Source organism: Euprymna scolopes, chromosome 42 (genome assembly GCF_053919585.1).
Source record: "Euprymna scolopes isolate OS-2025 chromosome 42, ASM5391958v1, whole genome shotgun sequence".
Lineage (NCBI taxonomy): Eukaryota > Metazoa > Mollusca > Cephalopoda > Sepiida > Sepiolidae > Euprymna > Euprymna scolopes.
The window spans coordinates 29,720,476-29,744,395 of record NC_136523.1 but is presented as its reverse complement, the minus strand read 5'-3'; the positions used below and the strand labels follow the sequence as shown (position 1 = coordinate 29,744,395).

At 32.1% G+C, this 23,920-nt stretch overlaps 1 protein-coding gene across 1 annotated transcript in view; it reads left to right on the top strand.

The window, feature by feature from the left end:
• LOC145266977 (insulin-degrading enzyme-like) overlaps positions 1–23,920 on the top strand; it is a 110,078-nt gene that overhangs the window by 35,537 nt on the left and 50,621 nt on the right. Inside the window, exons 7-14 of the mRNA XM_080122817.1 lie at positions 226–348; positions 3,896–4,008; positions 5,921–6,010; positions 6,657–6,729; positions 13,003–13,095; positions 14,410–14,501; positions 14,699–14,779; positions 16,754–16,857. Coding sequence (XP_079978943.1) covers positions 226–348; positions 3,896–4,008; positions 5,921–6,010; positions 6,657–6,729; positions 13,003–13,095; positions 14,410–14,501; positions 14,699–14,779; positions 16,754–16,857 — 769 coding nt within the window. The remainder of the gene's footprint in view (positions 1–225; positions 349–3,895; positions 4,009–5,920; positions 6,011–6,656; positions 6,730–13,002; positions 13,096–14,409; positions 14,502–14,698; positions 14,780–16,753; positions 16,858–23,920) is intronic.

Below are 23,920 nucleotides of genomic sequence, written 5' to 3'. Positions count from 1 at the left end.
CCTATTTAATTTCTAGTTGTAAATATCACTATTTGTTACTAATTATTACTATATATTAACGTGCATGTGTATTCAGTTAAACAAAAAAAGCATAGAAACCTCAGCACCACTACCCTCATCAACCACTTGCATTTCTAGGTATTTGTTCTGTCCATGCAGTTAAGGTTTTGCCATTTAAAGCTTGATTTCAACTAGATTTTTGTTTTTGTTTTGCAACCATTTTAGGAAACAAAGAAACTCTGGAAGCTAAGCCAAAAGAAAGAGGAATCGATGTACGTGACGAACTTTTGAAATTCCATGAGAAGTTCTATTCCAGCAACATTATGTGCCTCGCTGTCCTCGGAAAAGGTTAGTAATTTGATTTTGTCCCTTCCAATATTAATCGTTAAAAACTTTCTTTGTCACTATTTGTCAGTTTTATGATTTTCTAAAAAATTAAATTTTAGATGTTTTGTCACTTTTTCCATCACATACCAATCCTCAAATTTTAATATCTTTGTAAGTTTTGTGTACATAGTCTCTTCTTATTCTTCCTGCATTTTGTATTCATCTTGAACAATTGTTATATTATTTTATTTATATATTAGTGTTGGGATGATTAATCGGCATTAGGAATCGAAAGAATCAGAACTTTTTGGGGTATTAGTATCGGAATCAGAAAAATTATAGCCTAATTTCCGATTCCAAACCGATTATTTCTTTTAATTTTTTTTTTTTTTTTTTTTTTTTTTTTTTTTGACAATGAAAAATGAAACAAGCACATTTTTTTTTTTTTTTATTATAAGTTGTTCATTTACAACATAAGACTGAGAAGGACCAGAGAATGGATTATAAATCTCATTTACAGATTGAACATTGATTCACAGAGTTTAATTTATTTTATTTATTGGTCATTTATCGAGAGACAACTTTCCTATTCCCTTTGTAAACTTTTCGCATCTATTTGCTAAATGTCTATATGTCCTCACACAAGGGAGTTCATTTGATTATTAAAAGTTTTTAAATGCTCTGGGCGGGGTTTTAAATTTTGTTGTGCCAGCTGTACATTAGCAGTGTTTGTCATCGACTTCTCCTGAAATAATTAAAGTTTTATGGCATTACACCTTGGACGCAAGTGAAAAATAAAGATGGTTGGATAAAATGCATAAAAAGAAAACATTCTGAAGATTTTCTTAATTAGAAAGAAAATTATATCTACATTTAAACTTCCTCAAAAAGAAGAATGGAATTTTGACATTTCTAACTGTAATTAAAAGAAAAAGAAAAGCAAAAACAAGTATGCAATAAATAAATGTTACCAAAGGAAAGACACTTCTACATGCCTGAATAAATTTATTTGTGTTTAAACTTCTTTAAAGTGTATTTTTGGTTTAAAACAAACTTAGTGTCAACTGCTCAAAATTAAAGAAGCGCTGGTAGAAACACATAAATAAATGTTAACAATCGATTGAAAATGTTATGATGTACAAGTATTTTGTTTGATTTTCGATTTTTGTGCAATTAAACAAAAATAAGTTAGAAATGAGTATCATTTTACATTAATTTTATGTGCAAAACAGTTTTCCTACATAAAATTTTAAAATATTTGTTTTGTTTGTTTTCTTTTTTGCCACATAATCATTTAAAAATGTAGAATCCCATTCTGAGAAAGTAATTTAGCTAAAGGGATTAATATATTTGCTGCTATTATTAGTAGTAGTAGCAGTAGTATCTGTAATTTGTTTTTCTTTTACTGTAACACAAATCAATCTAATAATTGACCAAATGCATATGATAATGAGAAAAAATGTGAACATTTTTTTAAAGAGGGAAGGTACAGAATAATTAACAGAAATCCCTACTAATGTTAAGAATGCTTTTCTAAATAGTTTGTTATGTAGAAACACTTTCTTGACATGGGATGGGCTTTATTAACTATTCTCTCCCTACACTGTTTTCTTATTTTGCATACCTATCGTTGGGTAATTATATTTGGAACGCCAGCATGCCAGATTTCAATCCGCCATTTTGGTATGCCAAAATGTACGCCAGTGCACCAAAAAAATCTAACAATGGAACTGAAGTCGATGTTTTGCTTCTAAAACAAAATGGATTTTTTTTATTAATCTGTGTGGTGTACCAGGAAAAAATTTTCTAATAAATAAAATTTATTTTTACAAGAATCTTTATACATTTATCTAGCTAAATAATAAAATGATTGCTTTTCTTTTTATCATGTTTTTAAGGGTTCACATGTAATCCCCTATAAAAGTAATATTTTTGGAGGGAATGCGGATTTAGCTGAGTGTTATATTAAAAATTTGTCATTACTATTATTATTTGCATCTCGTTTTTGTTTTTGTTTACAGAAAAGAATATCAATAAGCAAATTTTTATAATTAAAATAAAATTTTAACTTCTCTTACAGAAAGAAGGTACAGAATAGTTAACAAAGCCCACACCCTGTCCATGTTAAAAATGATTTTCTAAATAGTAACATTATTTAAAAATTAATTGGTAACAATGGTAGGGGCGTTAAATATTTTGTTCTTACATTTTCTCATTTTGCCTACCAATCGTTGACTATTTTCAACTGTTTATGAAAACTTTCAAGTACTATGTTGTACACTAACAACGAACTGATACAATCGTGCTTTATTTTAAAATCAAAATCTTTTGTTTTACAATTTTCAATCAATTGCAAGGAAAACATTTGAGAATTTGAAATCCCCCCCCCCCCCCAAAAAAAAAAATAAACAACAACAAATCTCTAATTAATATTAATAAATTTTAAAAGAATCGAAATTGGGAATCTAGACCGGAATTAGTAATTGTATTGGAATTGGGAAAAATTTTGGAATCGTTCCATCATCACTATTTTTATATATATATATATATATATAATTTATTCATTTTGTTATTATGATACTTAACCAAATATTAAATGTTTTATTAAATCATTATTCTTATTCTATCTTTCTATAGAATTCAAAAATTCAACATAAAAAATAGTTTGCATATGATCATTTCTGAGATCATATGGATTTTTATTGATATCAAGCCATTTCATTAGCACTCTGTATAGACACCAACTATTTTGGTTCAATTAATAATTTAATGACCAAATGATGATATAATAATTTAACTTTCAAAATCCTAATCTAAAGTGTATCATTTAAAATGTATAATTTGATAAAAACAAACAAAAAAGTTGTATTTAAAAATAACAAAAAAAAATGAAGTAAAAAAAACTCTAATGTAACATAACAAAGGTATAATTAGTTTATTATATGTATGTAATATATATGTAATTGTTACGAATTTGATTAGCTGATAATATGTAGTGTATTTACAAATGTATAGAATAGTATGTTGCAGAAAAACTAGTTATTTCCTTCCCACCGTAGAACGATGTGGCACAAAACTGGAAGATGGGGAGGACAAGTCAGTATCTCTAAAGAAGGGCACTCTGACCATCTAAGAATAGCCCAAGCAACCCTGTCAGCATTTTCCAATCGGGCGTCTGAAGCAGTTAACAATAAACCCTTCCCCAAAGAGGGAAGGCAAGGTCTGGAAATGTGGACCTCCTAGGACTATTCAGGATCAATACCTCAGTCTGGCAGATAAAAGGCCATTGAAATGGCCCAGTTTTTGTTGAACTAATTGTTAAGAGTGAATCTGACTGTTATGTACTAGTGGAGCACCTCTCTTCGACAATGTTGCAGAGAAACTGCTTCGAGCTTCATTGTAGGCTCCTCTATAGTATCTCTCTATATACATCCTCTTCCTTCGAGCATCCTCTATGCATCTTGTCTAGAAAAGTACATATAGTGACAAAATAAGGCATATCACCATAACAGTGACATAAAATTTAACACTTTTTCAAATTGTCATCTTTTTTGAAAATTTTTTCTAGAAACCTTGGATGAGTTAACTGCAATGGTAACTCCTTTATTTGAGAAAGTCATTAATAAAAATGTGCCAATTCCAGAGTGGCTAGATCATCCATGTGGCTGTGATCAAGTAAAGGTAAAGATTTCTCTTTTATTTTTGTGGTAGAAAACTAACGTTGCTCAGGAACACTAACTTGAAAATTGGAGACACTTTTCTTTTCCAGGGTTTTATCATGATTTTTTACAATATTTTAGATTTCATGATTTAAAAAATTTTTTTTTTAATAGGTTAATGTAGTTTTCTTGAAGAATTTTGTGTAGTGTGTTTGTGTGTGTGTATATATATATATATATATATATATATATATATTATAGAACACCAAAAGATGGAAGTGAAGAGGCATCGCTTTGGAAATCTTTTTACCCAAATACGATGTTCAGCATGTTAAAAATATACCTTTTTGTTGTAAAAATCTAATGGATAAACAACTAAAGAAGTTGATGGGGACAGGACATTTTTATGGAAACATAAATCATAAAAATTGTCTACTCATCAATGAAACGGAATGAAATGTAATGGAAAACATCCAGGAAATAAACAAAGGTTATAGAAAAAGAAAAAACATGAGTCTTTGAATTTTCAACAAAATTTTACACTATATATATATATATATATATATATATATATATATACACACACACACAAATACAAGGGATGTTCCAAAAGTAACATCTATTTTTATTCCGCTTGAATGGATCAGAGGGGATTACAAACTACATTGTTATGATGACTAAACTCGTGCATTCCCGACCTGAACATTTCATCACTCTGTTGCAGATATTAATGGTATGAGACTCTAAGAAAGCAACCTCTGTGATGGACATATGTCAGAAACAGATGCGTAATTGATTTCCTCCAGGCAGAAAAAATTGAATGTTTATGAAGCCAATGCAGGTGATGTCAGCACAGAAGATGGGTTCTGACAGACGTGAGTGACAAAGTGCGCTCAGGATGTGCATCACAGCTACCACCTATTACTGGAAAAAGTGCATTGAAAATATTGATGACAGTAGATGAACTTTGAAGCACAAAAGGTTGCTCGTTTTAATGGTACCACTCCCGTCTTCATAGCTCTTAAACTTTTTTAGTTAAAAAATAGGAAGCTTTACTTTTGGAACAATCTTCTTCGTGTATATATATATATATATATATATATATATATATATATGATGATTTATAGGAAGCGATTCAAATGCAGAGGTATAACGGATAAACACAGATTGAAAGCAAATTAAAACATACAAAGTGAAATGAGTCTTTTTCAGTTTTCAACCTTTTTTATTATCAGTTTTAAAGAATGTAATTTTCCATTGGGAAGAGTGGGGCTTGCTATAATACTTCCGTATGGGAATATGTACTTTAATACCTGCTTTTCACCATTCATTTATCCTCTTGGCACACTGTTCAGCAGGAAGAGATATTTGTTCATGGGACATTTCTGGTGTGGAGACCATTGAGTTTAGTACAACAGCATGAGTTTAAATTTAAAATGCTGGCTTCAAATATTTTGTGTGCTTTTCATTTTTAGTGTCGTTATTGTTTTTCTATAATGCATATTTCATAGTTCAAAATTTTTGTTTTCCATTTCTTGTATTCAGTACTTTATTCGAATCATTTTTGTTAGTGTGAACATTGGTGGGTTACACTGTTCAGAGTTGTCTCAGTTTAGGTTTAAGATTTAGTCTTTAATTTTTAAGCACTTTAAAAATATCTAATTGTTTTTATTATTCTTAAAATTTATTCTTTTCTATTATGTTACATTAAATGTTTTGTAATAATTAATTTATGATTTAATATGTATTCATAGTCAATTCTATATTAAATATTTTTAATTGATTATTATTAATATTTCAGATTTCAAAATTTCTACCATGTATCCATGTAGTGTTTAAAAAACAATCATACAATTTAAAATGCCTTAAAGCAATACCATATCAAAGTTTATACATTTTTAAATTTCCATATTCTTTGAATTCTATATCTGCAGAGAAAGATATGCGCAGTTCCTGTGAAAGACATTAGAAATTTGGCAATTACTTGGCCCATTCCTGATCTACAACCATACTATACCTCCAATGTAAGTATTATAAGATGTGATGTTGCTAGTCTCAGTCTTTTTTTATTTTTATAAATACTTTTATGTCATGTGTTTTTCAGAATTGTCTGATTTATTTTCTGCTTCCTTTGTTCCAACTTGTTTGAATGATGGTATCTATCAATTTTCTGTTTTGATACTTTGTATTACAAGTTCCTATTCTAGGAGCTACTTTCCAAGAACTGCAAGCTTGTGGAACTCATCTTCCTACTGGCTGTTTTCTTATCTAAAGTCTTGGTCTTTTCAAGACTAAGGCTAATAGGCATCTGTCTTTGTAACAATCATTTTTTTGTTCTTGTTAACTTCTTAAATTAAGTGACTTTGTGCTTTCTCTGAAATAATTTTCTTTTTAAACAAGCAAACAAATTAAAAACCTTTCCATCATTGAACTCAATTGAGAGACTATGGTTCACTTAGTTGAGTCATGCCAAAGGCTAAAAAAATGGTACTTAATATCTCCTTATTTAAACTCTCAGCATTATAACTTGCAACAATTGCCAGCATAGCTTTGAAAGAGTATCATTATCTAACATTACCTCTGTATTAGGTTAGCAGTTTGAAAATTGTAAATATTAATGAAAACTCCTCATACCTAAAATACATTCTTCTCTCTTTCTCTCTTCTGCAGCCTGGTCATTATCTCTCTCACCTCATTGGACATGAAGGATTGTATAGTTTACATGCTGAGCTAAAATCAAGAGGTGAGTTGCATTTTTTGTGTATGTGTGTTTTTCTAAAACTAAGAATTTATATCCTTTTTAATCAAATAATATATTCCTTTTTAGTGCCTTATCACTGTCTATTTTTCATCATACTTAACAACCTTAGACGATTGTTAAAAGTAGCAATGTCAGTAAATATTATGTATCGATTTAATTAGACAAAATCTCAAATAAGTACTTTTGCCCAACCAAAGAAGTGAGGATATTCACTGCCAAAAATCCATGCATATTATAAAAACCCAAACAACACTTTCTTTCTCTCTTTTCCTGTATCTTTTTGTTTCAGACAACGCACATGTAGGTACGTTCTTGAAAACAAACCTTGGCGTGTGGCTGAGGATTTCTAAGACTATCACCAACACATGATGCCAGCACATGCACACTGCTCACCAAATGCACCACTTTAAAAATGCACTCACTTTCTCTCAAACAAAATGGGCATGCTAATAAGCACACATATCTTCATACCTCTCTGTAAGACCTTCATAATAGTAGGCCCAATCACTGAAAAATTTGGTCTTAGCAAGCAAGATCTGTCAGTTAGACTGTCGATAATGAATGAGAGCGTTTTACAGAAATATTAGAAAACTTTAAAACTTGCATTGAAAAAGAGAAAAATATGAAACACAATTTATACTGAAACTGAACTTATTCAGTATTAAAAATAAGAATTAATTCAAAAGGGATAAGTTGCTGCAAAAAACATTTATTAAATAAACATTGTTATTTCATGGATTTAAGATTAAAATTTGTTTATTATTTACTTTAAAATTATATAAAGAAAATAATGGAACACGGTTCAATTTTTTAGTGAAGCTGAATTTTACTCAATATAAAATTTAGTTTCATATAATATAAATGTAGCAAAATGTAGTTGGGCAAAAATCAGGAACAAAGATAGGAAATAGTCAGTTTCGTCCTGCACCGCCCACCTCTAGAAGAGAGGGATTTCTTGGCTGTAATGACCGTAGAGAAAGGAGACAGAAAAAAAAGAGCAGAATAAAACCTGCCTCTCACAAATTTGTGGTTCGTCACAAAGAACAATCCAACCACAAGAACCACCTACGCATAATCTCCAAAACCCCCTGACTGCTTCCCAACGTCCTGCCTTTATAACGTCCGGGAATTATATATTTGCATAATTGCGCAAGAGCATGCGCGATTCTGCAAGAATTGCATGGGGTCAAAGCCATGGATGCCATCTTGGAACTCTCTTCCGATTGCCCGCAATACAACAACAGACGTATCCGAGGTAAGCTCTTTATTTCCTCCCCATTTCGGTTATTGCCAATTCCGCTACACTCCCCCCCTCACAAACAGGGCAGGAGGGCAGTCGTCTTTGTCGGGTACTTCTTTGAAGAATCGAGGGCTGCACTTCCTCATTACCACTGTTATTGCTACCAGTCTGTTCCATTATCCCCTCTCGTGGTTCCATAGGCGGTGTTTCCGTCTTTGGCGGATACTCCTTGTAAAGGCAAGAGGGGTGGTCCTTCTTCTGCTTCTTCAGTATGGGTATTATATGGCTCAAAATCCTCTCCGTCGTCCTGCATCATACTCTCTGTCCTTTCAGAAGACATCGTACTGTCTGAGTCTTCCTCTCCCTCCGATGTAACAACATAATGGCAAGGGTGCAGATCCTTCAAATGGCGAGGCACGCTGTCCACCAAAATCGATGGAGGGCTGATTACCTTGGTCACCTCACCCTTGCCGAACCTCGTGGTACATCGATTTTGCGGTCTTTTGACCTACATGCGATCTCTAACCTGGTAAGAGCTGTTCTTGCCACCTAGGGACACAGTTGCAAGATTGGTCTCTTTTATACAAACTTCGTATTGATAAATCCTGTTGACAGGCACAGTGAAGGGAGTTGTGTCGTCTCTTGGTGTGATGTTCTACCAGTAGACATCCTCCTGTATGGGACAGCACATTCTAGCTGCTATTCGTTTCACTGTACGGTGACATCGCTCCGCTATGCCATTCCCGGCTGGAGCGTATGCACAACGGAATCGCAAGTGAACTCCCCATTTATGTGCAAATGCTTGGAACATGTTGCTGCAGAAAGCTGTGTCATTGTCTAAAAGGATTTCATGTGGCGAGCCACATTCGAGGAACACTGCCTCCAACTGATGGATCACGCTTGCCAAATCCTGCCTCGCCAATTTCCTCCAAATAGAGAAATGCGATGGACCACACTCTGTTAGAGTTAAAAAATGGAAGGTGCCATAATGCGTGATATCCATTCCAATTCTCGTTCACTTCCAGCTTTCGCTTTTCCCACTTGACCGGCGCTGGGTCAATGGGCTGACATTCCTCATATTTCCGTATGACTGTTTTAATGGTTGCTTTTGTCGGGTTCGAGCCTGCTACTACAACTTTTTTTTCTCTCTCTCCACTGCTACCACCACCTTTTTAATCACCTCTCCCCAGGGAGTGGGGTTCCTTACTCGACCTAGGCAATGCCGGGGAAACCTGCTTCTACCATATTTTTTTAACACCTCTCTCCACTGGGGCTGCCTAGTTAATCAATCAAAAATATAAAATTAAATAAAATCGTCAATAGGAATTGAAAATGCAAAAAAAAAATAAACCCACAAATATAGTATCATGAAAGGTTTGATAATCATTCAAAAATAGAAAATTAAATATTGGTACCCGTAAAAGAATTAAAAAAATTTTTTTATTAGGGCCTTTTCTTTTTTTTGAGGTGGTGAGGATAGTGGTGTATCAGTATTTTGTACATATTTGAATTCCCAAACCAAGGATGTGTTTTGCATTTTGTAAGTATTCCTTCTGTGCAAGGAAAGAGCAATATGTGTTGTTTACATTTCATGGTAGTTCCGTCTGTGCAAGAAAAGAGTTAACAATGCTTGGTAAAATACCAATAATTCTTTAACTGTAATAGATTTTTAAAGGTTCCAGTATTTCATTTTTAGGTTTTTTAGAATTGTATCATGTTTAGAAGTTGATTTTAATTTATGTTTGTGCTTTTATTGAGTGTTAAAAGATATTATATATTTTTTTTACATCTACATGTATGTTAACATACTGAACTGTTTAAGCGTTGCTTTAAGTGCTTTCCAACACCCTGGAAAACCTCATCAGTATGCCCTGTATTTAAGAATTCAGGTGAAAAGTCATCTCCCCCTCAGTACAGACCAATAAGTCTCCTGTGTGTCATGAGTAAGTTGCTGGAATCCATATTAAATAGAGAAATAGTCAACCACCTCAGCAAAAATAACCTTCTTAGTGACATGCAATATGGTTTCCGTTCTGCAAGATCTACCGCAGATGTGCTAACGGTTATATCTCATAGGATTAGTGAATCTCTTGACAAAGGCTTCCTTTCTAGGGCAATTGCTCTTATCAAAGGCCTTCGACAAGGTCTACTTCACAAAGGCCTACTTCATAAAGGCCTACTTCACAAGATTTCCAGCTACGGTATCACTGGTAATGTTTTCTCAATCATTAAATCATTTCTCTCTGATAGGCTCATAAGAGTAGTGGTTGATGGACAGAAATCAGAGGCCCACAGTATTAATACTGGAGTCCCTCAGGGGTCCATCCTGGGCCCAACTCTTTTCCTAATCTACATCAATGATCTCCCTAAACACATACTTAAATCATTCGTTGACATCTATGCTGATGACACTACCATCTACGGCAACACATCAAAGGCTGTAAATGACAAAGTTCTCTCTGATTCTCTTTCCACTGATCTTGAGCACGTGGTTCAGTGGGGGAAGACGTGGCTGGTTACCTTTTAATGCATCTAAAACCAAGCTCCTATCTTTACATCATCAACACTTTGATCCCCATCTGGCATCAATTGAAATGGATGGCTCTCGTCTAGGAGGTGCCCCATGTTTTGACAAGCTTCTGGGCTTGACCTTTACTCCTGATCTGAAATGGAACACGTACATCAAGTCTGTTGCCAAGGTCGCTGGAAAGATGGTGGGATCCTTCTACCGCTCCAGAAGATATCTCACTACTGATGCAATTCTCTATCTATATAAAAGCCAAGTATGCCCAAGGATGGAATACTGCTGCCATATCTGGGAAGGAGCTGCTAAAAACAGCCTATCCTGCCTTGACAGAGTACAAAATAGACTTCGTGGCTTAGTGGAGGATGCCCTTTTCTCTTCCCTGCAACCTCTCTCCCATAGAAGAGACGTTGCGAGCCTATCTTTGTTTTATCGTTATTTCCATGGCAGGTGCTCGTCTGAGCTCCAATCTCTAGTCCCCCCCTCGCAAATCTTTTATGAAAAACACCCATCTAGCTGAAACCACTGTAAAAAATTTTCCCCACTCTTTATCTGTGCCTAAATCAAAACGTAGATTCTATGAACAAAGCTTCTTTCTTAGAACTGCATGCCTGTGGAATTCTGTTCCGTCTGCTTGCTTCCCACCTGACTATAACCTGGATGTCTTCAAGTCCAACGTAAACAAATTCCTGATGAACCACCCCCTTAAGTAGACATTTTTATTAAACCCCCACACTAATGCAATAACCCTTATCCCTGAGTGGCTTTCGGGCCTTGATAAGTGATGATCACCTTGTAAAAAAAAAAAAAAATTGTTAAATATTAGTTGCCAGTATTTATGAAACATTAGGATAATTTTAAGGTTACCAGTATCTAATTAGTAATTAAATATACTTTTATTTTCCTAGCAGAAAATACCTTTTTATTGCACATCTACATTTAAAATAATTTTTTATCTTTTGGAAAATAAGTCGCTTTTAGAACAGTTTTATAAATCCTATGGCAATTTCCTTGGGAATTGTAAGAAAAAATAGTCCATACTATGTGTCTGTGACTGTAGAATTTTATTTGTGACATTGGCAAGTCACATGACTTATAGTGACGTGGCCTGCTATATTTATGTCAGTTTCTGCCTATCCTATTACACATACATAAATGCATATGGCGCCAGCTGAAATGACCACATGTACTTAATTCCTTCTTACATACTGAACGACTTCTTTTCACTCAAAACATTCTTTGAACTGTCAATCTTTACTAAACTTTATTTTTAATTCCCAAAATTGTTGTCAGTACTTCTAAGCTTTCTTGCTTGTAGCAATTCTGTTTTGGTTAATTTGGATTCTGTATTATCTATTACTATTGAGTTACCATATTTTCTTTATTTAAAAAAAAAATATATATATATATATATATATATAAAGACCGAAACAAGAAAAATTATTTTTATGTATTTAAAAACATATGCCAGAAAGAATCATTAAAAATATATATATACTTTACAATTTACAATAAAGGGTAAGTTTTGTATTTAAATTTAATATAAAGTAATTTCACATTTCCAGGCCATTTTAGCATTTTATTTATTTATTTTTTATTTTTTTCCATTAACCTGAAGTCCGAGTGGCAAAGTCGTAAATATAGTATACATGAGTTGTCTAAGTATCTGTATTGGTTATAGCGGCTGTGGAAATTTAGGAATGATCCTCAAAGCTGATCATTACAAAATTCTTTTTTCTTTACTTTTTTTCTTTACTTTTTTTCTTTACTTTTTTTTTCTTTTTTTCTTTTCTTTACTTTTTTTTCTTTACTTTTTTTCTTTACTTTTTTTCTTTACTTTTTTCTTTACTTTTTTTCTTTACTTTTTTTCTTTACTTTTTTTCTTTACTTTTTTTCTTTACTTTTTTTCTTTACTTTTTTTCTTTACTTGTTTTTCTTTACTTTTTTTTCTTTACTTTTTTTTCTTTACTTTTTTTTCTTTACTTTTTTTTCTTTACTTTTTTTTCTTTACTTTTTTTTCTTTACTTTTTTTTTCTTTACTTTTTTTTTCTTTACTTTTTTTTTCTTTACTTTTTTTTTCTTTACTTTTTTTTTCTTTACTTTTTTTTTCTTTACTTTTTTTTTCTTTACTTTTTTTTTCTTTACTTTTTTTTCTTTACTTTTTTTTCTTTACTTTTTTTTTCTTTACTTTTTTTTCTTTACTTTTTTTTCTTTACTTTTTTTTCTTTACTTTTTTTTCTTTACTTTTTCTTTTTTTCTTTTTACTTTTCTGTTTCTTTTTACTTTTTTCTTTTCTTTACTTTTTTCTTTACTTTTTTCTTTTCAATTTTTCTTTTCTTTTTTCTTTTCAATTTTTTTTTCTTTTTTCTTTTCAATTTCTTTTTTCTTTTCAATTTTTCTTTTTTCTTTTCTTTTTTTTCTTTTTTTCTTTGTACCTTTTTCTTTTTTGAATTTTTTTTTTGTTTTATTATATTTTATATTTCTTTGTCAGGTTGGGTTAATACATTACTTGGTTGTCAAAAACAAGGTGCAAAGGGTTTTATGTTCTTCACTGTGACAGTAGATTTAACTGAAGAAGGAATTGGTAAGTTTTATACTTTGCCTCTCTTTTTTTGTCATTAAGGTCAAGAGCTGCTCTAGAATAAAAGTTAATAAGATGAATGATTTTTAGTAAAAAGATAAAGCACATTATGGAAGTTTAAAAATTGATCAATGCAATAAACTAGGTTTAATCATTTATTAAATGGTTTGACAAGTATATGATATTGAATTTAAAATAAGCTATGTTGTACTCTGCAAAGAAGCAATTATGCAGTACCAGACAGGAATGCAATCATATAGAGATACAAGTTCTTTGCATGTTAATGGATTTTTTTTTTATTCAGAAAAATCACTAGAGCCTTTCATGAATGGGAATTCTCTATATTTTAATCCAAAATCACTTTTTTTCTTTCTCTTTTCCTATATTTTTTCTTTTTGCTTCCTCTTTTCATCTTGTCTTACCTGCCTTTTCCCTCTTTTGGCAATTTTCTCTAAAAACTGAAAATACTTATTTTGCCATGAGGGCTAAGATTGCAAGCAATTCATGAAGGCGATAAGAGAGATGACTTTTATTTCATCAAAGAATGACTTCCTGTTTCCTTCCCCACACATGCATCTTAATTTATAATTGTTTAATTAAAATTGAATAAAGTTGTTCAAGAAAAATGTTTCTTTGCGCTGCTTTCTTCACAAACATCTTGTATCTGTCTAAAATCACACCTTGTTAAGGAAAAGTGTGCATTCATATGTCTTTTTTTTCTCTTTTAAATCAAAATGAAATATATTTATCTATATACTCTGGCTGTTTATTTTGGATAAATATGGTCATGGGAGTCTATCTCCAAAACATTCAATGACTTTTGTTCACAAATAGAAACTACTTTATTATATAGCCTTTCAGTTTGACCATTTTACACCAAAATCTGATGAATAAAGTCTTTGACATGCTGTGATTGATGTGACCTTGTTCTGTCAGTTTAAGGTATGGTTCTGTGCAGTTCTAGGATGTCTACATTCCCATGCTTTAACTTCTTGTTCTAAGATATTATTATTGATTATAGTTGTAGTGTGATGGGTTGTGATAAACTATTTATAGGAACAATTTCTTTATATTTTGAGCTGTTTTTTCTCTTGCTTCATATTACATAACTTTGGAAATATTTGAGTGCCTGTTTTAACATTGTTCATTGACCGATTACAAATAATCTTTGGGCCTTATTTTTTTTCATTATAGTAGTCTTCAGTTGAGATGCTTTTGTTCATATTTTTATCCGAAGCTGTCCCCTCTATCATCATATCTGATTGCATAACTCCAGCCATAATAAAATAATCGTAATTTTTACTCTTGCTCACTCAGAACATGTTGATGACATTGTTAAACTCACGTTCCAATATCTTGAGATGTTACGTCAACAAGAACCGATGGAATGGATATTTAAAGAATGTCAGGTGAGTGTTGGTGATTTACTTCAATCTTAAACTTGATAGAAAAATATAACTGCACTAATATACACAGCTTTCTCACCTTTTACCATTTATACACTCCAGACCTCTTTACAAGCCTACACCCTAAGTAGAATCCACATATTTAATTATTGAAACTTGCATATCCTTAAAATATTTTTCTTAAATTTTTTTAAATGTAGGATCTTGGTGCCATGACCTTCAGATTCAAAGATAAAGAAAAACCCCGTTCATATGTCACTCGATTATCTGGTAGCCTCCACGTAAGTATTATAAAAAACAAAAAAAATCTATTTGAAAAATTTATTTTGTTTATTGTTTTTAATTTATTTTTTTCTAACAATGAAATAAGAAAAAAAGAGAACCACAAGAAAGCATAAATTGGTATATACGACAAAATGAAAACTAAAATGTCCCATTATAGAAATAGATTGAATGCGGTGAGAGTGTTTGACTTGTTATTTGCTTTCATGTCCTCTAAATAATAAACAATTTTACATTAAAGAATAAATTTGTCTGACAGATTTTAATTCATGTATGTGTATGTGTGTGTGTGTGTGTGTATATATATATATATATATATATATATATATATATATATAACAATAATTCACATTTTCCTTTATTATAGTGAGGAGGATTTTTGGACAGTTTTCCACGTCTTGATTGCTGTTATCAAAACATTTTTGGTCATTTTATCTTTTGACCCTCTCCAAGTGCTTTGTGTTGAACTCAAGAATTGTCATTGAATTTTGGGCTAAACCCCTTCCATTTTCTAGTTTCAGTGATATTCTTTGAGTTAACATTTTAAAATAATCTCATTGCCGTTGCTCAAGATTGATCTCTGAACCTCCAGATAATCTGCATACTTAAACTAAAAGATGTTGCTTATACTGTTGCCTTATCTCAAATGTTGTGAATATAACAACCAAAATTAAGAATTAACAGTTCCTTGGCCCTATGAATAAAAAAAACTCTAAAAACTGGGGTTTTTGCTAAGTAGTGTTGCCTATGGAGTGAATGATATTTTACTGGTTGGAACTAGGTTATAGAATTGACAAAGGAGACAATAGATAGAACACTTCCCTCCCCACCCAATTTTTGCCTTGTGTCACATCTTGTTATTTTATGAATAAAATTACTTTGTGAAGGAAAATTTTCTATGATTAATAAATTAGTCATTTACCTTGGAAAAATTTTTAAAAAAATATGTTCTGATACTACACTTAATCTTTTCTGTCCTCGGTCAACGAGGCAATTTTTATTTTTGTTTTAATCTAGGCCACTTGATTTCTCCTTATTAAAAAATAACTGACCTTGTATCTAACTTTGCTCTCAAGGGAAGCAAGTAAATAACAACAACCAAGATTAAAATAGTAGTCCATATAATCCAAGATCTTGTATATCTGTGTTTCTCGCCTGTATGTAACTTTGATAAACACACATTGAATTATTTTTTCTACTTCCTATTAATTCAATATTTATCGAAATCAACAAGGTTCAATATTTACTGTAGTTTATAACAATTAAGAATAATATAAAATAACTTTTACCCAGTCATGGCTGAATGAAGGAGAACAATCAACCCCAATGATCTAATCTAATTATTTAGGACAGTGTTCACACATACGCAAGATATCAGGGTCATAGGGTCAGCAAGTATGCACTCAAATGTCACTGCAACTAGATAGCCAGAAACTGATGTCACATGGCTAAAAGAATGTGAGAGAAGTAAGCAGTTGGTTGGAAGCTTCAGCGAACCAAACAAGTAGATGACCTAAGATTGACGATAAACTAAAGGGTAAAATATTTGTAGTTCAGAATATCCCCTATGCTGCTAAAATAGAAAGCAATGCCATTACCTCGATATAAGGTTCTTTCTTCTAATTGATAGTTTTTCTGTGCTATATGTGAAACAAGTGCCTTGGTTATATGAGTGGTTAACGCAAGATAGGATTTAATTGTACTGCTATGATTTGTGATGACATTGTTAACAACACATTTATTTTATTTGGTTGTGACTTGTGAGACATTTTTACCTACCCTTGGAAGGGAGGTAATATAAAACATGGATTAACTGCAGGGTTCAGTACAAAATACTGTATAGATTCGTGAATTCAACAAGATTTACCCTAAAACAGCACTGCAGGTTACATAGACCAAAATGTGAATCTAACAAACCAAGATGAGAATAATAGTCCATATAATCCAAATAATATATATTTTAATTTTTCCAGGATTATCCAACACCTGATGTCCTATGTGGGCAAGACATTCTTCGTGAATTCCGTCCAGATTTAATAAAAATGATTTTAGAAAAACTTACTCCGGATTTTGTCAGGTAAGTTTTAGGCATTTAATATTTATTTTGTAGATATTATTTTCAATTTTCTCTCTTGTAGAATTACTAAAATATAACATTGGAGCTGAGATTTGTCGGTGTTCATTATGGTATTGTTTAAGAAGAGTTTCATTAATTTTACGGAATTATATATTCCTATTAAACTTTCCTGTCAACAATATATCTCTGCTCGGGCAACACCAAATAAATAACTCTAGTGTGATTCTCTGGTTGGACTAAGTAGTTTTAAAAAATAAATTGTAGCAAGTACCTTATACTAGCAATACACATGAAAAAATTGAAATAGCTTGAAATATTTCAATATTGGTATGCATAGAAAGAGCTTGATGAGCTAAGAAAGAATCGTTTTAAATTTTTAAAATCTGATTAAAATTAAGGAAGTTATGGCTATTTTTGTGCCTCACACGTTTGGATATTTTTCCCTCTTTAAGACCATATGCGTTTCGTCACATTTTTTACACTACTTTTTCAGTAAAAATGTCATATCTTTGTTAAAACACAAGACTAAGAAATGAAATTTACCATATAAGTGTATTTTTGTACAAGGAATTAGAATATGCAACTGAAAATCTCCCAAAGTTTATGGTTTCCAAATAATCTGCAGTAAATGTGCATAAATATGCAGCAATTCCTTAAAAATGCCATGTATCCATAAACAGAAAAGAAGTTGGAGAACTCAAAGTTGAATTGTAATGTGCTTTATGTACAAAAAACTTAAATCTAAACATAAGACCATTTAAAAATGAATATATTACAATATTTCTTTGGTATTATTGTAGATTAACACCTTCTGTTTAACCCCACTCAACTCCTTCTGACCACCCCTCCAAAATGTGATTCTACCTTTTTAGGAAATGATGTATAAAATGCCATGAAAAACTTTAATGAAAGATAAACAAATTATTTTAGAATTGAATGTAAAATAATTTCCTATTACAGGTCATTCTAGCATTTTAGGGCAGTTAACTGTTTTTTTTTCTATGGGAAAATATGCATGCTTTTTTTTTATTTATTTTTTTTTTTAGATGATTATGTGTAGTTTTAAGAGGGTTTCTATGCAATGAGAATATGGGGAGGGTTGCCATTCGGACTTTGAATTAATTGTAGGGCTAAGGAAAATTATGTGTGAACATACTGAAAACTTGACAGAGACAAAGCTAACAAAAACAATATTAGAGGGGGGAGCGGTTAGTTTCACAAAAATTTAATGTAAAATAATTCACCATTTCCTGGCCATTCTAGCATTTTAGGACAGTTAACCAATTTATTTTTATGTGTATTTTTCTTTAAGGAAGGATCTATTTTTTGTTTGTTTTAGATGCTTGTATGTGGCTTACAGAGGTATTTTGTTGGGGGGGGGGGGCTTGCCACTCGAACTTAGTGTTATTGTTAGAGTTAAAGAGTGTTTTAGGAGGAGACTTGCCACACATAATTTGAATTAGAGGTGAATTAAGAGAGCTTTTTTTCAAAGAGAGCGTTCACTCATATTTACTGTTAGCGGTTCATAATTATTGGCTTTTGAAAAATAAGTAATAGGTAAATAAGTCAGCAAATGTTATATTTAGTTTTAATTTAATAAGAAACTGCGTTGCGAAATTTCAAAGAAAATTCCATAAATTTGTTGATTTTTATTTTCGAGGTTGAAGGTGTTAATTCCATAGGTCGTTTATACTACGCTGGAGCAGGTTGTAAAAATATCTTTCGCTTAATAAGTAGAAAAAAAAAATAACGAAATAAAAAGCTTCCTAATTGTAGTTTGATGTGTTTTCTAACTGCTTTTAAAATTTCAAGAATATTGATATAGATTTTGAGGGTTTGTATTACTATACACAGATTCGAAAAAGTTGTCAAAAAAACAAATATATAACAAATAAATGTTATCAAAAGCAAGTTACTTTTCTACCTAACTGGATAATTTTTTAGTGTTTTTATTTAATGTAACATGTTTATTCAGCTTGAAAACAGTGTTTACCGATGTTTTGGAAAATTTAAAATGGCGCCCAACTGTCTTGAAATGGTAAGCTTGGGGAAAAGAGTTAAAAATAAAAAAAGTAGACAAAATACTGCTAGAAACTTGCTCAATATGTTACTGTGACATAGGCTGACATATATTCGGTGAGTTTTTAACAGTATTTTGTATAGATTTTTTTATTTTTAACTCCTTTTCTCAAACTTACCGTGTCAAAGAGAGTCGGTCCGGCGCCATTTTTAATTTTCCAATACATCGGTAAACACTGTACGTTTTTCGAGCTGAATAAACATGTTACATTAAATAAAAACACTAGAAAATTATCCAGTTAGGTAGAAAAGTAACTTATCTTGCCTTTGATAACATTTATTTGTTATATATTTGTTTTTTGACAACTTTTTCGAATCTATGTATAAACGAGATTTTGATACTTATTTTGAAAAAAAACATTTGTGGCTGTTCGCAGTAGAACATTGTTTTAATTCGCTGTTCAAAACTAATTTAAAGAATAAAAGTGCATGCAAGCTATATATCTACAAAAGTTTATTTTGTTTTTTTAACCATGTTTTTAAATTTGACGAGAAATGTGAGAAATTACAACAGATTCATAATGCCGAATTGGTTGGGATTGTTGTTATTATACATTCTAAAAACCGAATAGTTCTAAACTAATGTTATTCTGATAACAAAATAGCTCTAATTAAACATAAGAACATTTATATTCATATTTTCATGTTTTTCTTAATTCGTTCTTGAATAAAAATTAAAGAACGCGTGTTGTTTACACTGTGCTATCGCTGATTCTACAGGCTAGAGCTGCTGCTGCTTCTAGTAATACTAACTTCCTTTGACCAAATTCGAGAAATAGAAACAATTTTTTTTTCGGGTAGGTCCTTTTAAATTATCAATTACCGCGGTCCTACTCAACATAAAATAATACTTTTAATTGATAAAGATAGTAAAAAGATTGATTTACTTACTACTGGGTGTCCGAAGAATTTTTTTTTCAAAATGTTCAATACTCGTCATATTAAAGTCTTATTTTTAACATGACAAAAAAAGAAATGGTCAAAAATATTTTGGACACTTTACAGTATTAAGATTAACACCTCTTCTGATTGGTTTCCAAATTTCATAACGAAATTCTTCATACAATCACGGTACGGACCTTTAGAAAACAGGGGGGGTCATTACAAAACCTTACCAAAAACGCCATTTTATGACGTTCACATTTTTATCACTTTATTTGCTTAAAACTCTTAAAATATATAATGTACATTCATATTTATTAATTCATTTGAAAGTATATTCATTTCCGAACAAAACAGTAGTAATTTGAAGACTTGAAGTGCTTTGGTTTAAAAAATATGGCTATTTTAGTAGAACTACCTTGAAATCTGTGATTATCCAAAGCGTTTTTTCATCCGTGTGTATTACTACTTATACTGTCAATAGCATGATATAGCTCTCACTTCTCTTATTTTACTCTTTAGTTCTCACATTCCAGGAGCAATGTTTTTTTGACAAAGTGGGAAGAATTGCTGTTTTCTGGGTCAGAATCTATTCCATCTAACACCTACCGTTGGCAAGTTTTGGACCTTTAAGTAATATTTTTTTGTAAGCTCTTTACATGAATGGGCTTCATGCCTTGTCTGGAGCAATTTCCATAAATAAAATACCAATAATTAATAAAAATTGGCTAGTATAAAGCAAAGTTTGGCTTGTGGGCTTAAATGTCTAACTTTAAAAATTGGGAGATAATTTTAAATGTTAGATTAGATAACATTATCAGTTTAATATCTGTTTTACATGCTATCATGTGGAGAACAGCTTTTAAAAATTGATTTCCAAATTAACCTACTTCTGGTCAGGCTTTTTTTGTCCCTCTTTCTCTCAAATTCATTCTGCAAATTAACTCTATCATCTTCATTGCTCTACATTTACTAACTGAAGCACTCCCATCCACTTTTTATTTCAATGTGACTAAAATCTAGTTCCTTTTTGTAAAATGTTTGAGACTAGAACTTGGCTAATTACTACTATTGCAAAGAACTTTCCATTCTTCTGTAGAAATAATTTTTATTTAAACTTTTTTATGATTATAGCCATCTTCCACTGCGTATCTAAAGCCAATAGAATTTTCATGAGCAGACTTTCTTTTCAGAGCTTCCTATTGGTGAAAAATAATACACTAAACTGCTTTCATGAAGTTACAATATGGGTGTTTTAAAGTCCAATGTATTACTTGCCGAGTTGTCCTTAAGTAATCAGATTCTACCCATTCCACCTATTGTTTCCAATTCTTTCATAGTATTGTTCATTAGCCAACTGATACATTAATTCTTATCCTTGTGTGGCATTTTAGTTTTGATTTCTTAATATAAAAAAACAAAAAAGAAAACTCTCCTGTATTGTACACAGCTATATATACTATGCAGATTTAATCTTCCTCTCAATTCATAATTGCTTTTAAATGTTAGTATTTTATTACCATTGTAGCATGCAAGATAGCCATGTTTGAGTGTTCAATTCTTTTAACAGTTGGATTAAAGGGAGATAATTTTGGAAATTTATCAAAACACCTTTCCTGTGACTTTTTAATTTTTTTAAAAAAACTTTCCTTCATTTAGCACAAAGCAAATGAGATATGAGAGGCTAGAATAAATTAGGGATCATACCTACCGAGGTATTCCAGGTGGAAACCTGAGCAGGTAGATTCTTGTTCATATTGTACTTTAAATTTAGCATGTGGGTAAAGTCAGGAAATTCCAAAGGCTAAAATTTGAGGAAAGGAACTATTTATGTAGAGAACCTCTATAGTGAAAGTGTGTGATTTTACTGATTGTTTGGTTTGTTGGAGGTGTTTACCTAGCAGGGGCACCAGTGCAGCAAGTTCGTCAAAGCACCTTCCATTGAAGGATTTGTAAAATGAGCATAAGATTCTAACTACTTGCAACTGAACTGGCTAACTCGCAGCAGAAAAATGGTAAAAACCCTTTATTCCTCACTCCGGCCCACTGCTGAAAAGGGCAGAGGAGGTGACTGCTGAAAAAAGATGATGATGCCAGGTGACTCTAATTTATTTATTTAGAAATGATGGAAAAAACAATGTAAAGAGACATATTGATGAAAGATTAAGTGCAAAATGTACTAAGAAAACTGTCAAGTTTGGGGACGGAAGCTTGATGGTATTTGGAATGTTTTCTAGTCAAGGTATAACGCCTCTCATCCAGTTATAAACTCGTGTAAACGCGCAGATCTATAAAAACATTGTTCAAGATCATATTGTGCCAATCATACAGAATTCAGGTTTCGATAGGGCTAGCTTTATGCAAGATAATGCCCCATGTCACAAGGCAAAGGTGGTAATGACTTACCTTAGCGAGCAAGATTTCAAAATTATGGATTGGCCAATGCAAAGTCCTGACTTAAATCCAATAGAAAATCTTTGGAAGACCTTAGGAGTGAAAGTTATGAAAAGAAATTCCACTAACACAGAGGATTTGTAGTTGAAGCTTCAAGAATGGTCTAAAATTAGTATCAAGGATTGTCAAGAACTGATTCGTTCTTGTAGTCAAAGATGTGCGACTGTCATTGAGAGCAAGGGCTCATTTACTAAATATTGATTGTACATGTATTTTTATTGTTTTTTGGTTGTTTACATGGGTTTTCTCAATTTTGTCCCTTACTTTTGGACGTTCCTATTTTGAAAATAAATAATTAAAATTCTTTTTCTATCCTTTGCAAATGATTCACACTTTAGTATATTATTATGAATGATAACGACTACCAGTTGTTAAAATTTCAGCTTTTCAGTTATTTCTAACAAATATGAGGTTTTAAAAATTTGTCCCTTAGTTTTGGACGCTACTGTGTGTGTGTGTGTGTATATATATATATATATGTGTGTGTGTATATGTAGTTTTTTTTATTTATTTATTTTTTTTTTTTTATTACATTTTCACCCCAAACAAGGTACATTGCCACTTTGGTGTAGGGGGCTACTATCAGGGGTAACATCTACTGGGGTACTATGTGGGTATTTGGGCAGCAAGATGTCTGTTCACGTTACACTTGAACTTCTGCACTTCAGTACAGTTGGGGAAGCAGAGACCTGGAATGGAATTCCAAAGTCTAGCGGGTCTGGGGAAGAAACTACTGGAGTAGAAAGATCTTTTACATCTAGGGATCTCTGTGTGGGGGTGAGATTTAGCTGCCTGTCGGGTTTGTCGAGTATGTTTACGTTGTGGGGGCACAAGTGCTTGCAGTTCGCTAGAGCATTCTCCATTAAAATACTTGTAGAACAGGCAGAGGGATGCAACATTTCGTCGATGGGACAGAGGCTGAAGTTTAGATACCAGTTCAGGTCCTATCAGATTGGCGACTCTCTTTTGAACCTTGTCTATGAGCGAGAGACTAGTAGCAGATGCACCAGCCCAGATATGATAGCAATACTCTATAAATGGGCGAATGGTGGTCTTATAGAGGTACAGGATACTTTAGGGTATTAGTAATTTTCTAGCACGGTAGAGAGAGCCTACCTTCTTTGCAGCGGCCCTGGCAATGCTTTCAATGTAATTGTTCCAACTCATGCTTCCTGTGAACGTTAGGCCAAGGAGTTTGAAAGATGTACTCTCAGATAAAGTGTCATTGGCCATTGCTATTGGTGGTAGAGAAGGTTTCTTGTAATTATTGAAGGAAACTAGTTTAGTCTTGGCGGCATTGAACGTGACCATCCATTTTTGTCCCCATTCCACTACAGATTGGAGGTCATCCTTTAGTGTTTCTGCCAATTCTTTAGATATGTGTTCATTTATTTTCCTGTCATGCCTGCTATAGAGTGTGGTGTCTTCAGCATATATACCCATCTCAGAGGCAATTTTGTTGGGGAGGTCATTTATGAATATTAGGAACAACAGAGGTCCAAGGATAGACCCTTGGGGAACTCCCGCATTTATATCATATTGTTTAGATGTACGACCGTTGAGGACAACCTGGATTTTTCTCTTATCTAAGGATTTAATTATGTTTAGTATTCTACCAGTGATACAGTATGATCTAATTTTCCTGAGG